General features: G+C 43.2%; 2 protein-coding genes across 2 annotated transcripts; both read left to right on the forward strand.

Moving 5' to 3' along the window:
- The first annotated feature begins 4,832 nt into the window (after positions 1-4,832).
- LOC311000619 (uncharacterized protein) lies at positions 4,833-9,270 on the forward strand. The gene is made up of 7 exons (XM_083991359.1): positions 4,833-4,973; positions 5,800-6,002; positions 6,255-6,347; positions 6,436-6,528; positions 6,633-6,743; positions 6,841-6,973; positions 7,644-9,270. The coding sequence occupies exons 1-7, from the start codon at positions 4,970-4,972 to the stop codon at positions 9,029-9,031; spliced, it is 2,025 nt and encodes a 674-aa protein (XP_083847485.1). The 5' UTR covers positions 4,833-4,969; the 3' UTR covers positions 9,032-9,270.
- A 460-nt stretch (positions 9,271-9,730) lies between these two features.
- On the forward strand, positions 9,731-15,815 carry LOC311000211 (uncharacterized protein). Its single transcript, XM_083990864.1, has 7 exons — positions 9,731-9,885; positions 10,713-10,915; positions 11,023-11,115; positions 11,423-11,518; positions 13,142-13,252; positions 13,341-13,470; positions 13,553-15,815. The coding sequence occupies exons 1-7, from the start codon at positions 9,873-9,875 to the stop codon at positions 15,427-15,429; spliced, it is 2,523 nt and encodes an 840-aa protein (XP_083846990.1). The 5' UTR covers positions 9,731-9,872; the 3' UTR covers positions 15,430-15,815.
- The last annotated feature ends 1,467 nt before the right edge of the window (positions 15,816-17,282 follow it).

A 17,282-nucleotide genomic window follows, 5' to 3' on the forward strand; every position in this document is an offset into this window, starting at 1 on the left:
TACGTGGCTGTAAAATAGAAGTAAATTAATTTATCACACCCACATGAAAAAGCACAATTTCCAGTTCAGATATCTTAATATCAATTTACATTTATCTATCTTCATATGCAGAAATACAATGTTTTAATCAAAATCAAATGTATTGTTATTATTATTATTTTTTAGTCAAACACCGCACAAGTTTTTTGCTGTGTTTCAACTTGTGTGTTGATCACAAAGACGGGTTGTGTGTACTAATAATTCCTGAAATATGTGCCTGATTTTGATTGTTATCCGCACACTTCTCTGAATCTCTGTAGACCATTTAATTTGATCTGATGGATGTGGATTGGAAATGAATGAATGCACCGGAAGCTCATTTTGTAATTAACTGTGTAAAGAGCTTTGAGGCTGTGTAATGTATGTATGTAAAGATCATTTTTATCTGTTTTTTTGTAATGTATTTATATTGAAAGATCACTTCAGTGACTCTCATGATGGCCATAACACAATATGATCAAATAATATAAATTTACTGTGTTCATTTTTATATAAAAGACGTACTTTGAGAAGCTGATTGTCTGTATTGCATTTAGGTTGATCATTTCACAGACTGTTTTATTAAACGGTAATAAAGCTTGTTTCCATATTTTTGGGTTTTCCAACTCTTAGCACGGTTCAAGTCATAGGTTCATGATTGGAAAATTCTGATAAATAGACTTACTGTATATAGATAATCTTTAATGTACTGCTATTGTTTATTTGTATGTTTTATATTCATAGATATTGTTCAGAACATACTACATGGTCTTTAAGGGAAAACTCACAACTGTTCAGTGTCTCCATTTTCACATGAGCAACCAGTTAGCTGATTTGACCTCATTACAAGGCAGGGCGCTGTTAAATCTCCCTGAGTCCATGTGTATAAAAAAACAAAAAACAAACAGGACAGATGTGCACGAACCTCTGCATCTCCATGGCTGTCTGTCCTTGTGAGTGTATTGCCCTTTAAACCTTGAATTTGTTTATAATTGCAGTACAATCACATAAAACCCCTCCACAACCTAGTCTAAATGATCTGTGCCATTAATGAATGAATGATGATGTAGTCATTGAAGTAGTTTACAGAGGAGGGACAGAGAGAGAGAGAGATACCACAGTGATGCTGCTACATGATTCATCATCAGAAACTACAATTAATAGTGACCAACCATAAAAAAAAGAATCATAATCATAAAAAAAACAAAGAAACTTTTTGCCACTTGTGTTTGTGACTCTCACTTTTTCCATACCTCAGTGAGTTTTAACACAAAAAATGTTTTGTTATGTTTAGATTTTAGTGCCGATTCAAGTTAATAGTTGAGCACTCCTACATTTTCAGTTTGGAAAAAAATCATCAAGGGTGCCAATTTGGACTTAGCCCCAAAGAGATTTCCTCTCTCTGGTTGTCGGGGTGGTCAAATCCAACTCTGACCAGCTGGGATAGAGGGATAATCTGTGTGTAAAAAAAAATCACTTGTTTTAATTACACACTAACAGACACACAAATGCACGCACTCTCTCTCTCTCTCCCCTTTCTCTCTCTCTTTCTCTTACGCACACATACACACAGTACCCAAGTACATGCATTAACACAACCACAACACCGATGCACACTATACTTTGGCCATCCATCGTCATAATAGACAGATGCTTACTTTGAATTTAATTTGGGTTTGTGGGTAAATTGCCAGAAAAATGTGACTTGACTAAATGTGACTTGGTAATTGATCTGATTTTTAAGCGTTTGGACATGTGGTGGAGATTAAAGCTTCATCAGAGAGAGAAAACATTTTTAAAAAGATTAAAAAGGCAATATGTCTAATTGCAAAATGCACCAGCACACAGTAAAAGACACAAAGCAATGTCAACGCAATTCATTACAAACTGTCTAATATAAAAATGATATTTGATAAATGACATGTTCTATACATGTCATTTATACAAATAACATTTAGTTAAATGAAGGTCATGAGTCCAATGGAGTCAGATCGTCATCAGTTACAGTAAAGAGGTCAGTGTGCATGTAATTCATTTTCAACATGATGTGTCTGTGTTTTTAAATCTGTCCATTGATAGTAGTAGTTTTTATAGCAGCTCCTTATTGTGGAGAAAAGAACACAAGGGAAGCGGAAGAAGGAAGAAAGTTTAAAGATACATCAGACAAGAAGCTCTAAATGAAGAAAAAGAATGCAGTATACGTCTTGTCTCTATACCATTACAGAATATTATCTATATGACTATGACTTATTATTCATACTTAAATATTATTGTTTCACTGTTCTCAATAACCTTGGGGAAATATAAGATCATGTACAAAATAGACCTGAACAAAAATACATTTCATCTTGCATTGGGAAATAGTCACTTTATAATGTATTGCCTTATAATTTTGACTGTGTAATTTAAAATGTTCAGCCAAGTCACAGTGGAAACAGGCTGACATGATAACCAACATAAGCTCTGCCATAGAAAACTTTTGTGATTGTTAAATTATTTTTTATCATACAATTGGTTTAACAATGAAATCTGAATTTTACCTGCATGGCACTAAAGAGACAAATAAAACCTCAGAGACCGAATAAAAAAGAAAGAAAAGTCAAACAGAAAGTAATTAAAAGAGACTCTTATTATGTAAAAACAAAAGCATCTAGAAAGGGTTCAGCAAATGCAGCTCAACATTAGTTACATTTCTAATACATTTCTGCATTTGGACAGATGAAGCAGTGGGAATTACTAAGCCATGTGACAGAGATACATATTTTTATATATATAATATATATAAAGAAGATATATATCTATATACATTGTCACTTTATAATGTATTGCCTTATAATTTTGACTGTGTAATTTAAAATGTTCAGCAAAGTCACAGTGGAAACAGGCTGTGTGTGGTCACAGGGCAACATTCAAATGCATTCACCCACCTGATGAATCCAAGTCCAATATTCACTCTGAACTCTGTTCTGCTCTCCAGTCTCCACAATATCTGCTTGTTTAGCTGCTAATGCTGCACTGTGTCCAGTCAGCTCACTGATAACTTTGTCTGCCTGTGATTTGGTGCTGAGCATGTAATATGTGTGTTTTAGAGCTGTTCTGCTGTAAATTGCTCCATCATGCAGCCACAATGATTGGTTAGCCAGGACAGAAAGTTGAAGCTGTATGTGCAGGATGAGATCAGTGAGCTGAAAGATGTTATGAAGCTGTAGAAGTTGAGGGAACTATAGAGTCAGGTCAGGCCAGTACGTGTAGCAGCAAGTAGGCTACATTTGATCTATTATCATCATAAGATACTGATTTTAGTGACCAGAATATACGTATATATACTGTATATAGTATATTTATGTCAGGATGATCTCAGATTTTGTATCAGTATCAGTAACATTTCTGATTTAGCATTCCTACTGTAAGCTACTAAGTAAGAAATGTAAGTGTTGTCAGTGGAAGTTACAATACGGTTCGACTCAAATTTAGCTGGAAATTACATTCTGGTATCTGCTCATCATGAAGCTCCTATAGTGCAGTTAAATATTCATAGGAACAAAGTCAAGTTTGCAATGTCCTCCAATTGTTTACCAGCCATAGAGGTTTTTAAAATTCAAAACAAAGGTGCACTCTGACGTGGTTGTCTTTAGCCTGGGGAAGCTGGTTTGCTGCTGCTAATGACAAAATAAAAATAATAGTTGACCTCACTAAAAGGGCAGAAAATCCAGAAGAGAATAGGAAATAGCCTTTTTTTTTTTTAAGTACAAGAGGTGCCTCAGTCACTCACCATGCAGTGCAGGGATTTACTTAGTCATGGTGTCTAACGCTGCCCAGATGGTCTGATTTGGCGCTATCTAATTACTTCTCCCATGGTCCTCTATAGTTCTGATGAATACTTAGTGGGCGGCGGGCCGCTGCTGTTGGAGATCCTTCACTGCCCCCACCAGGGGAAGCAGGCATCTACAGATCAGTGTGGTCTGTTGGCAACAGATGATAGGGAGGAGAATGAGGTGAATCAGGAAGGAGATAAGAGGCTAAGGCCAACAACATGTAAAGTTTATGTGAAATAGAACAAATGTGATTTCTGAGGCCAGTTGTTTGACCTTTTTCTATTCTTTTTAAAACAGAAGGTGGATTTAAAAACGACATACCGTAGTGTTATTAAGCCATTTCCTTTCTGACAAACTGACAAACTTACAAAGCCATGCTCCTTGGCTTTGCATCCTCTGAAACCATGCTTACAAAAAAAATGCAAATCAATTTAGGAAAAGGGTTTGTGGAAATGTTTACTGTTAGATAAGCACTTCAAGGCTTTTATGAAGGAATTTCTGTTTAGAGAAACAACTGCTGCTCTGAAGCCTCTGTATGAATGTTTTGGCATTCACATGGATGAACTGGAGTGGAAGGGATCGTGCAGAGGAAAGTATTATTTCTGCTCAAAGAATGATGCTGATGATGAACTCTGGGAGAGAGGATGGTGATGATGATGATGATCTAATGTGGCTGAGACTGGGGCTTTGTGGTCCAACAAGCAATTTGAAACTCACGGGCATCCAGATGGTCTCTGTCAGTGTGTGTGGACTTCTGGAAACAACTAAACATGTTGTATTCTTATGTAACAATCAGAGGTGGGAGCCAACAGTCCGACACTGAGTTGTCAGAGTTTCTCTTTCAAGTGTTTACACCTTGAGTGAATTTCAGGTTTGCGTTACATAGAGCCTGGCCTGTGGAGGGCAGCATCGCGGCCTGTGGAGGGCAGCATCGCGGCCTCACGGTGGACGGCCGGACAGGAATTAATGAGACGAAGAAGAGGAGCCCGGAAGTGGCGTTCAGCTCCTCATGTCAACAAGAAGAAAGTGTCGTGGAGTGGGAATAAAAGACGTTTTTCACTGCACGAGGAAACTATTCTAATTTAGAAACACTCACCTGTTCCCATTCAACTAGCACAGCTCTTCAGGGGATTAAAATGGGTAAAGTTTAGTCTCTTACTGCTGTCTTCATCGGTTTGTTTTGATGTTAGCATGCCTGCTAAAGCTAACTTCATTGCATTGATGCATTACACGGGGTCATTCCTATGTTCCCACAGCCTTATGTTCCCACATTTCTAACTTTTGTTGTCACTGAAAATTAGGCCCCATGTTCCCACAGCCCTTTGGTCCCACCATTGGTTGGGTTTAGGCAATGAAGAAAAGAGTTGGTTAAGTTTAGTAAAAAGACCGGTTAGAGGCTAGACAGGCCAGATAGATAGAGTCCAGATAGGTAGAGAGAGTCCAGAGGGAACATAGGGCCTAATTTTGAGAAAAATCTTAGAACTGTGGAAACATAGGCATGGACCCCATTACACTTGTGGGATACAGAAACAACTAACCTGAACAATACTTTTATGAACATCTAATCGTTTTTAGTTTCTCATTTCGATATTTTTTTATATTTTAATGAAGTTAAAATCACACTCATATTGAAATCTTTAAGAGGGGGGGCATCAGTGTTAAACACAGTGAGGCCAAACCTCCAAAACAGCATAAACAACATTCATGCACAATAAAAGATAATGAAGACCTGCAGTCTTTGTGGCTTAATGTTTTATTAGGGGCATGAATCAAAAAACACGAGACAAGATACAGAACTTCTTGAGTCTTTGCCGTTTGTCTCTGTGTAAAAAAAAGTGTAATCCACATCCACTGAAAGGAGCTCATATTTTCATCAGTTGTTGCCACAGCACAACTTTTTGAGTCTCACCTGATGATTGTTACAATTTCTTCTCATGTAGCATCTCTCTCTGTCCTGTCCTGTTAGAGAGCTCCGTCCCCACGTCCTCGCTGAGGCTGCTGGCTCCGCCTCTGAGAGTGATGCTGGCTGTGATGTGGAAGGTGGTTCATCAGAGGAACATAAAGCATTATGGGAAAGTGGAGGAGTTTGTGTCCTTGGTGACTGAAGCCGTCCCTGACATCTTGACTAATAGACAGATGAGACTGCTCACTCTGGGCTTAAGAGCAAAGGTAACTGATGCAGCCTACATACTGGGAATCAATGTAGTTGGTGTTGGCAGATGTTGAATATAATAGATAATACTTATAGCAAGCCAGTGTTACTTATTCATCTGAGTTATGATATTACATAATAGGATAGAATATATTATAAATGTATCCCATTGATTATAATACTTACCCTATATTTAAGTGCAAGCATACAATTGGATGGTCAGAAAATAACTGCTAACTTAATTGTTAATGTCTCCGTCTCTTTTCCAGGTGACTTTCCAGATGTTATGTTCTGAGGAGTCCGAGGATCTCAAACGTGTGGGAACTCACTTCAACAACCTCCTGCCATCCCACTCAAAACAGGTGTGACTTTTTCAATCGTGACCTGAGAACCACTCTCCTGTTTTCAGAATTGTTCTGCTTAGATAACACGCACATTTTTACTTGACAGCTTCAGCCAGAAAATGAAGCTCTCGAAGACAACTTTGTCCGGCTTGTTCAGAGTCTTCTGGAGGACCCAGATGGGAGACGGCACTTCCTCGAGGTATGACTCCGTTTTCCCCTCATTGTTAGTTTGAACACGAAAGGAGACATCTGGTTTACATGTTTGACAAATCCATGCACCTGTTTGATTTTTTTGTCCCTCAGAATGTGTTTCCTGTGGAGTATGGTCCCGGCTTTGACACGGCACTGGAGACTCTGACTTTTGAGTTCTTCAGCCGACTGGAAGAGCTGGTGCTTATACCAAACTTCAAACAGGTGCAGAGACCATGAATCCTGCTGCAGTTTACAATGTATTTCCTGATTTCTAGTCCATCAAAATAATTGTGTTTTTGTTTGTATGTTTTTCACTAAGACTGCTGTGTGGATCAGTGATACATCCTCTGTGCTAGAAGAATACACGCAGTGTGTAACCGCAGCAGACGACTTTAAAGTATTGCTCAAAAGCAAAGTTCAGCATGAGCAAATGGCCAAGCTGGATTCCAGTGGTAAGTGTTCATGTGTTTATCAGTGTGGAAATAGTCACTTGATGAAAAGATGAGTTAACCCTCCTGTTGTCCTTCTGGGTCAAATTGATCTGTTCACTTCCCCCATCCTTCCTTCTTTCCTTCTTTCCTTCCTTTCTCCCTTCCTTCTTTCCACAATCCTTTTTCCCTTGCTTCTTTCCTTCCTTCCATCCCTTCGTCTTTACTTCTTCTTCCTTCCTCTTTTGATCCAGTTGACTGGTCTGTTCCCTCCCTCCATCTTTCTTTCCTTCCCTTTCCCTTCCTTCTTTCCACAATCCTTTTTGCCTCCCTCCCTTCCTTCCCTTCGTCCTTCTTCCTTCTTTTTTGACCCAATCTGTTCCCTCCCTCCATCTATCTTTCCTTCCTTTTTCCCTTCCTTCTTTCCTCCCATCGTTCCCTTTGTCCTTCCTTCCTTCCTTCTTTCCCTTCGCCCTTCTTGCCTTCCTTCCTTCTTTCTTTCCCTTCGTCCTTCCTTCTATCCCTTTATCCTTACTTCCTTCTTTCCTTCCTTCCTTCCTTCCTTCCTTCCTTCCTTCCTTCCTTCCTTCCTTCCTTCCTTCCTTCCCTTTGTCATTCCTTCCTAACAATTTTAAATGTTAAGCAGTCAGGTTGCTTGACCTTTTTCTTCTTTTTAATTTCTTTTCTCAAAAAGTGCCGTCTCCCTCAGAGCAGCAGCTGTTATCATCATTATCCCTCCTTCCATCACTGAGAGCAACCGACACCAAAGATGTGGAAACCAGCGCACAACAATCTGAAAACCAAAGACAGTCTGAGGTGATGTGTCCTCGGGGGGAGGAAGAGGAAGACACGAGGACAGAGGATCAGACATGGCCGGGTGATGATGAGAACCAGCGACATCTAAACAGCAGCGATGCAGAAGAAACGTCAGGAGAGATGTGCGGTGACAGTGTTCCTGGTGTTCACACTGTGGAGGAGTGCGACGACGACAGAGCTCCCTCTACATCTGCCGAGAGTCCTGCGTTGTCCAGCCACACGATCTCCCCCCCTCGGCAGAGAGTGGCGCACAAATGCAGTCAGTGCGGAAAGTGTTTCATTTACCGCTACGAGCTCCTGGAGCATCAAAGATTGCACACGGGAGAAAACCCTTACAAGTGCTCTCAGTGCGGAAAGGCCTTCAGGAGGACGTCTGACTTGTCCACCCACAGACGAACACAGTGCACAAAAGCAGCTTACATCTGCATCAAATGTGGAAATAGCTTTCAGTCCATACAGGAGAAATTCAGACACCAGTGTGTGCACAGCGTCCAAAAGTTTGACTGTTCCCAGTGTGGCAAAAGCTTCAAGAAAATGTATTTGCTGGGTAAACACGAGCTGACTCACACCCAGAATCGTATTTTTACATGCAGGCAGTGCAAGGAAGTGTACCCCAGCATGAGTGAGCTGAGATCCCATCAGAAGGTCCATCCTCCTGAGCTGTCCAATCAGTGCATGCAGTGCGGGAAGTTTTTCAGCTCTGTTGCGTGCTTGACGGCCCATGAGCTGCGCCACAGACAGCAGAGGACACAGATTTGTGTGCATTGTGGCAAAGCTTTCAAAAACAAACATGACCTGAATCTTCACATGCGCAGCCACACGGGCGAGAGGCCTTTCCAGTGCACATACTGCGGGAAACGTTTCTCCGTGTCAGGAAATCTGAACATACACATCAGAACTCACACGGGAGAGAAACCGTATCTGTGCTCCGACTGCGGCAAGGCGTTTGTTTCGGCCGGCGAGCTGCAGATACACAGACGCACCCACACGGGGGAGAAGCCGTACAAATGCAGCGTGTGTGGGAGAGGATTCACCATGGCGAGTAAAGTGACGCTGCATATGCGTGTTCACACCGGGGAACGGCCTTACATCTGCCCTGAATGCGGGAAAGGTTTTTCACGTGGAAGCGAACTGAAAAAACACACCATGAACCACACAGGGGTTCGACCATTCGCTTGTCAGATGTGTTCAAAGACTTACACCTGCCTCAATCACCTGAAGAGACACTTAAAAACTCACAGTGTGGTCCAGGCCCAGTCTGTCTGACTCGGTTTAGTTACCAAAAAGCTTTTTTCAACCAATGTCTTTATACGTTCCATATACTGACTCTGGTGTTGACTTGTTGGACTGTGTTATAGGTTTCATTGTCAACCTCAGTTGTAAGGACTGCGTTGCAGAAATGCACTTAGTACTGATTAATCCCATATCCTGCTTTGTCAGATCTGTTGTGATTGTAAACTCAGTAAGCATGTCACTTTTGCTACGTGGTTTCCTAATGCATATGTTAAAAGGATTTCTAAGAAACATATATGAATACCAATGTTGTCTAAGCCTATTTGTCCCTGACGGCAGCAGAATTTATATTTTAAGTTAACATCAAACATCCTGTTCTGCTTTTTACAGCCAGTATTTTTGGCACTTTCAAAAAAAAATGAAGAAAGACAAGAAATACACTCCATATGAACCCAGAATATTTTGGGAAAATGAATAAAGTGATAATTCACTGAATTTTAATGGGAATTCCTTTCTAACTTGGTTATTCAAAACTTTTACCTTTTCTATTTTCTTTTATTACTTGAGGACTTTTTTTTTTTAATAACGACACGAGTTTGTGAAGTTAAAATGTTCCTGTTGTCGGTAGTAATTCATTTTGCTCCGACAGCGAGTCAGTAGTGAAGCTCTACTCCGGGTCACACCGTGCACCAAAACGAGCGCCCCTGCTCCAAACAGCCTCGACCGGGCCAACGCTCCCACAGTGAACAACGTGTTTCAGGAAGAAGTTGGCGCCTGAAGCCCCCTGCGCTGTTAGCTAAACACGCTAACCGAAACTATGAGAGATATGACTCTGTAAAGACGTTTCACACCATCGCCAGTGGAGGTTTCCAGAATGAACGAAATGGGTAAGTAACAGCTCAGGAAGCTTGCAAAACTGCATGTATGGTTTCTTATGCGGCTAGCCGAGTAGCTGAGAGAAGGATTAGCCGAGGCTCACCAGGCCTCGACTAATCCCTGGAACAAGAACTGTTTTGCTCAATAATACGCCGGTTTAACCAGGCAACACCAGCGGTCTTGTGGCTCGTCTCTTAACATGAATATTTTGCACAAACAGTGAATGATAACTTTAGAAATGCTTCTTTACACCAAATGCAACACGGTGGTCGTGTCTGCTTCTGAACCGGGAGCAGGTTAAATTGAAGTTAGGGGACTGGCGCTATGCTAACAGCTAACAGCTAGCTGTTTGGGGACGTCCGTCTCTGTGAACTAGCTGCACACTGCCCTAACCTACGCACTAACGCACCACAGTATCCGGTACCAGTTTAAAAACACTACATATGTTTGTGTTAGCCAGTTGAGGACAGCACCGGCAACCAGAGCCCATTACCGCCGGTGGTCGGTGTGTGTAGTGGACACAGCCTGGCTGGTGCGTCAGATACCTGGCTGACACACTGCTGTGCTGCACACACCGGAGCTCGCGCATCACAGGGAGGGATCAGAGTACAGCGACTAGATAGTGCTGACTGTATAGAGACAGATGCTGTTTTGTTTTGATGAGGACAGGCAGGTCTGCTCTCCATCAGCTCTGGAGCCGACACCGCCCCCCCCCCCCCCCCCCTGAATAAAACGTGTTGAAGTAAAGCCCGAGTGCACACAAACAGCAGCGGCAGTGCACTCCGCTCTCATGATGCTTTTCAGTTTGTTTGACTTGATCTGGTCTCTGTTTCTGAAGAGTTCAGCGTCCCCCTGTCCTCGCTGGCGCTCCTGGTCCCCCCACTCCGGCTGATGTCGGCGGTGATGTGGGAAGTGGTCCGCCAGCGGAACATAAAGCACTATGGGAAACTGGAGGAGTTTGTGTCCATGGTAACAGATGCCGTTCCCGAGCTGATGAGCAAAAGAGAGGGGAGGCTGCTGTCACTGGGCCTGAGAGCCAGGGTAAGAGATCAGACGTGTGTTGGTGTGTAGAGACTGAAAACATCCAGCGTTTGAAAAGATTGTCACTGAAACACTGATTAGTAAAACGCAAATTAAAATTCCTACAGACAACTCTTGAACTGTTGCGCTCTGAACACCCTGAAGATCTGAAGGCTGTAGAGACTCACCTGAACCGAATCCGAACTTCTTGCATTGAGGAGGTGAGTGATAAATGTTTTTTATTGACTGGTATGATTACAATTTGAATCCATTTTAATCAGAAATGCCAATAAATGAACACGTTCACAATTATCACATTTGAGAATTTTCTACCCTGTGATGTGAAGTTGAATTTCAGTGACAATGTGACTGTTTATCCTACTTAAACAACTTTAACGTCAACATGCGATCTAGGAAATTGTTAGGCACAGTTTAAATTACCTAAATAAGGAAACAATCATGCAGCCCTACCTGGTGGTTTCATCTTTTAGGGTCCTGAACTCATCTCACTGGTGTCTTGTTTTCCAGACTAATGATCCTGTAATTGAAGCACCAGAGGCGAACTTTATGAAGCTGGTACAAGGTCTCATTGAGGATACTGACGGCAGAGAACATTTCCTTAAGGTCAGATTTATGTCAAACTTTCTCTCGTTCCATTCATTGTCTGTTGTGCTCATCCATGCAGGGTTACAGAGGGGCTGGAGTCAGTCCCAGACGTAGGGCTCTGGACCGGTTGCCAGTTGGCTCAACGCAGAGCTGACATATAGTCACAAACACACACACTTACATTCGCGCACTACGAGCTACAGGCAGTGGCTAACAACAGCTAACGCTCATATTAAAGCATATCGCAGTCGAAACGTAGTTGACGAAGATGGCTCCTTTTTTCTTTTTTTCAGCCGGGTTTAGGCAGAGAATTATCACTAATTAGACGGATCACGTCGGGTCCAGGCTTCAACACCCGCGGGTTGGACCGGGTTGTAATTTTCAGATCCGTTTATAACTGTAGCAGGCAGCAAAGACAGGAGTAGATACTGAATGGGAGGCGTGGCTCTGACTTTGCTCCTTACCAGTGGAAAAGCAAACTGGTTCTTTGGAGGCACCAGAGTGGAACCAGCAGCATGGAACGAGCACCAGGGACTTTTTGGTGGAAAACACACACAGGGAGAATATGCAAACTCCACCCAGAAAGGCCACTGGCCCTGGAGTTGAACCTCTCTGAGAGGCGATGGTGCTAACCGCCACACCACTGTGCGGCCCACTTAATTTATGTGGTGTGGTAAAACATACAGTTTGCTAAGTTTCAAATCTTGGCATCAGTATATCATCACAGCTTGATGTTCCAAAAATGTGAAAAATGTTGTTTTCTACTGTTCATCGAGGACATAGTCATGTCTTAAAACCTACTTTTACAGGAAGGCTTTTTTAGAGTAGCTCTGTTGTTTCCCACCTTTATTGTTTTTACTTCAATTTTATTCCATTTATTCTATTTGTTTTATTATCGATACTGCTGATTATGGTTTTATGCTTTTATCCTGACTGTTTTATCTCACTCCGTAAAGCAGATCAGGTTTTTGGTTTATGTTTTTCTTAAAGCAGAAGTGAGTGATCCGGTCGTTTTCGCTAATGCTGCGTTCCAGGCAGGCTTTTGAAATCGTAAATTACAGCTTCAAGTCACAACTTACGACTTTGTAGCGTTCCAGGCAACCCACTCGTGTTTTTCCGACCTGTTTTACCGGTGAAAGTCACTATAACGGCCACTCGTAACTTCCGACCGGTGAACTCGTACCAGATCGAACTGGTACCACTTCACGGTCGGAAAAATACGAGTTTCCTTGAACGCACCATAACAGTCCTCGTCGCTACGTCACCACATTTACGGCGTTCCTTGGCTGCAAACACAGCCCTGCATGCCGTTCTCTCTCCTCATTGGATAAAAACTGTAGGATACGATAAATGTTTTCTCTTCGGCTCAGAGCAGAGCAGAGGGACTGAGAGACCCGTGTTTCAGTCCAAACACTCTATGTAAGTGATTGCTGTCGGAAGATATAACTATTTAAGACTTATATTAACACAAATATATCACTCACTTCTGCTTTAATGTTTGTGTAATGTTTGTGATGACGGTGTTATTTTTGCTTGATCTGTAAAGCACTTTGTAACTGTGTTTTGAAAGGTGCTATACAAATAAAGTTTATATAGTCATGTTCTTACGGTGACCTGCTGGTCTTCTCTTTCATCTGACAGAATGTGTTTCCTGTCGAGTACGGTCCTGACTTCGACACAGCACTGGAGACTTTGGTTTGTGAATTTTTTACAAGACTTGAGGAGCTGCTGCCAATACCAGACTTCAAACAGGTAAAGAAATGATTACTCAACAAGGACAATGTCAAATAGTCAGAGCACTTTGAGCTTGAAATTCAAATTAGCTGTCTCTCTTGTACAGACTGCATCTTGGATCAGTGCTGCCCCCTCTGTCCTAGAGGAATACATGCAGTGTGTCTCAAATGGAGACGACCTTAAATTCCTTCTCCAAAGCAAACAGTGCCATGGGAAACTGGCAAAGAGTAGTGTTGGTAAGTGCACAGTTTATGCATGTTATATCAGATGATGAAGTAATCATGGTATATCGGATAACTTTCTTATGTTTCCACACAGCTCCGTTCCAGTCAGACGATCTCCTCATACCCTCTCTGTCTCTCCCCCCTTCGCTGGAAGTGGCCATCGCTTCCCACCCGAGCGGCTGTGACGACGAAAATAACGACGTTCCTCAGATCGTTATGTTCGACGAAGAGCTGTCGACAAACCCCTCCACCTCAACTGACTTTCCCGAATCGCCAAAAAGGACTGACATCTCGTCTTCTCCGCGCAGGAGACAGCAGTCGGGAATGCATAAATGCCCCGAGTGTGACAAAGTCTTCAAGCATCACTCTGTCCTCATCGAGCACCAGAGAGTTCACACGGGGCTTCAGCCCTACAACTGCTCCGAGTGTGGGAGAGCTTTCAGGACGGCCACCCTGCTGGCCGGGCACCGGCTGCGCAAATGCAAAAATGCAGCGTATCTGTGTATTAAATGTGGGAACAGTTTTCCAACCTCGCTGGACAAATTCCGACACCACTGCCCAAAACGTGGCCGCAATCATGACTGTGCCCACTGCGGAAAGACTTTTCAGAAGTCCAGCAGCTTGAAGGAACACCTGCTGACTCACGTTCAAAGCCGCCTTTTCAAATGCAGCCACTGCGGCGTGGGTTTTTCAGGCATTGGTGACCTGAAGTATCATCAGCAGGTAGATCACGATAAGCCATACCAGTGTAAGCAGTGCGGAAAGAGCTTTATTTCCTCCAAGTGTCTGACCAAGCATCAACAACGACATCAAGAGGTCGGCGAAATGGAGGCGGCCAAGTTAATGAGTGGAGGTAAACACAGGAAAAGTGGCTCCATACACCGCACGATTTCAGCATCTCTGTCGTCCAGGAAGTCCTCGATCAAAGCCGCCTACCCTCGCGGACGAGTCACCCACAACTGCCCGCTGTGCGGAAGGAGCTTTAAGTATCGCTTTGAGTTTCTGGAACACCAGAGGTTCCACACGGCGGTGAAACCCTACAAGTGCTCTCAGTGCGGCAAAGCCTTCCGCACCGAGGCTCACCTGTCGGGCCACCGGAAGAGAAAGTGTAAAAATGCCGCCCACATTTGCACCAAGTGCGGGTGTCAGTTCAGGTCCGTACACGAGCGAGTCAGACACCAGTGCGTGCAGCTGCTGACGAAATACGAATGCTCCCATTGCGGAAAGACCTTCAAGATGGCCCACATGCTCCGAAACCATCAGATGAGTGAACACCAGCTCCCCTACAGCCCCAACCACCGCTTCAGGTGCAGATACTGCGACGAGACGTTCCCCGGGATCAGCGAGCTCAAGTACCATCAGAGGGTCGACCACGAGAAACCCTATCAGTGTCAGGAGTGCGGCAAGTGTTTCCTGTCTGAAAAATGCCTCGCCAATCACGAGCTGCGCCACAACGACGACAGACCGGAGAGCTGCCTGGTGTGCGGCCGCGGCTTCCGAAACCGCTACGACCTGAAGCAGCACATGCGCACGCACACGGGAGAGCGGCCTTACCAGTGCACCCACTGCTCGCAGTGTTTCTCCACGGCGGGAGGACTGAGGAGTCACACCAGGGTGCACACGGGCGAGAAGCCGCACGTTTGCCCCGACTGTGGGAAGGCCTTCTCCCAGATGGGGGCGATGCGCACCCACAGGCTCACCCACACGGGGGAGAGGCCGTTCAAGTGTACGGTGTGCGGCAAAGGTTTCACGATGGCGCACAAGGTGACGGTACACATGCGCGTTCATACCGGAGAGCGGCCGTACGTGTGCTCTCAGTGCGGGAAAGCCTTCTCAGATGGAAGTGTGCTGAAGCAGCACATGTTGAACCACTCGGGGGTGAGACCGTACCACTGCCAGATCTGTCCCAAGACCTACACCTGCCTGAACCACCTGAGGAGGCACCTGAAGAGCCACTCAAACTTGAACTGAGTCGGACATAAACACAAGCTGGAGCAGAACCTAATAGACATTTTACACATGTACTGAAACACTGCCTTTGACAGAGAGTGGCTACTACTAAAATTGCAACATACTAACTAAACCAAGCAATACATGAAGGAATATGGAATGCTCACTGCTAAAAAATGAGGTGAAAAGTTTCATTTACTCTGCATTGTAAAATAAATGTAACCATAACATCCAGTTGTTAATGTCTATGACAACCAAGCACAAAGAAATGTCTCTTCTCCCTCATTCCACACCAGGCTTTTCCTTGAGTGTTTTTTTTCTTACTTCAGTTTGTTATGCATGGATACACGTGGATGTTAGATATTATTTGGTTGAGATAATGGGTGTTCAGAACAGACGCTGTAACATTGGTGAAATTATATTTTTGGAAAGGCCTAAGAATGTTGACTGTCTTTGAATAAGCTGAAAGACAAATACATTTAGTGCAAAGTTAAAAACGATGACATGAACCTATTCCTTAAGGCCTTTTTATATCCCCACTATGGTTTGCAAGGTTTGTGAATTTCAGATTAAATTACCTTGTTACACCTTGTACATGTTAACTGACTTTATTTAAAGTAGTCAGGATCACAGCAGAAGGTCTCACTAGATGGCAGTAAGTGACCATCAGCTGTGTTCCCCCTTGATCTCCATGTGTTATCAGGCTTTTGTGACTCTGAGCTGAAATTAATAATGGGATCCGTTACCTCACGCATCACGAGCTGAATTTATTTTTAGGTTGTTTATTTTCCAGTTTTTGAAGGAAGCAATTTGGTGTTATATGTGCTGCAGAGTGGAGCATAATAGAGGAAAAGAAAACATTCAAGCAATCTTTTGAGGACACTAGAGATTGATGAGGGAGGAGGAAGTTAATCTGGTTTACTTCCTGTCATTAACGTTATTTGGTGTGTTTTGGAATCTTGATTAGGCTGCAATTTCCTCATGTTTTGACTGGCGCCTTCAGTATCTGAAGTGGGGTAAACCATGACAAAGAGCAGTCCTCACTTTTCTTTTCTTTTCTTTTTTTTTAATCAGTTTGCATGGGGCCACTGTGCATGGTGCCCAGTTTTACAGTTCAATCTGGACCACCACTGTTCACAATACTTTTTATGTTCGCTTGGACCTCAGGCAAATGCAGCTTTGAGTCGTATGGTAACGGGCACATTGGTTTAATATCTTCCATCTGTGCCAAGCTCACTTGAATGTTTTCTCTGGAAAAGAGAAGCTGATTTTCTTTTCTTTCTTTTTTTCTTTTCTTTCTCCCTTGTTTCATGCTTGTGTTTCATCTCATCTGCGGTCGCTTATGAAAAATAACGTTTGAATCACATTCTCTGAGACAAACCCACATCTTTGCTCTTTTCATATCCCCAAAGTACAGCCTCGGAGATGGATGCGGTGCCCTGTTAAATGTTGCAAGATGCAAAAAAAAAAAACGAAACCACAAGTTGTAATGATCTTCAGACTGGAGACACTGGCTGTGCTTTTTCTTTGTGACTCAGAAGTGCAACTAATCTTCTCCAGCGAGCATCTGAATCCTGCGGAAACTCGTGCTGCGTCCTGCCTGCCAACAGAACATTACCCAGAACCGCTCCGCTGTAGGAAGTATGTTACTGCATTTATCTGCTTGTAACGGAGCTCTATCTCTATCGCCGCTTGTTTCAGGACATGCCCTGTCTGTCTCCTCGGCTTGGACAGTAATGACCTCTCAGTGATCCAACCCCCACCTGCCAGCTTCAACTACAACAGATTCTTTCTTTTGAACAGAAATTGTTTTCACAATCGTTACTGTGGAAATTGAAAATGCTCCCAAATGCTGCACTAATGAATTCCTTAAG

The sequence above is a fragment of the Trachurus trachurus genome (assembly GCF_905171665.1).
Source record: "Trachurus trachurus genome assembly, chromosome: 17".
Classification (NCBI taxonomy): domain Eukaryota; kingdom Metazoa; phylum Chordata; class Actinopteri; order Carangiformes; family Carangidae; genus Trachurus; species Trachurus trachurus.

Bases quoted from the DNA above. Each gene is read 5' to 3' on its own strand.
- LOC311000619 (XM_083991359.1), top strand. The intron at 6,003-6,254 runs GTAACTGATGCA...TCTCTTTTCCAG, and splicing joins CTCTGGGCTTAAGAGCAAAG to GTGACTTTCCAGATGTTATG. The intron at 6,974-7,643 runs GTAAGTGTTCAT...TTTCTCAAAAAG, and splicing joins GGCCAAGCTGGATTCCAGTG to TGCCGTCTCCCTCAGAGCAG.
- LOC311000211 (XM_083990864.1), top strand. The intron at 11,116-11,422 runs GTGAGTGATAAA...CTTGTTTTCCAG, and splicing joins GAACTTCTTGCATTGAGGAG to ACTAATGATCCTGTAATTGA. The intron at 11,519-13,141 runs GTCAGATTTATG...TTCATCTGACAG, and splicing joins GCAGAGAACATTTCCTTAAG to AATGTGTTTCCTGTCGAGTA.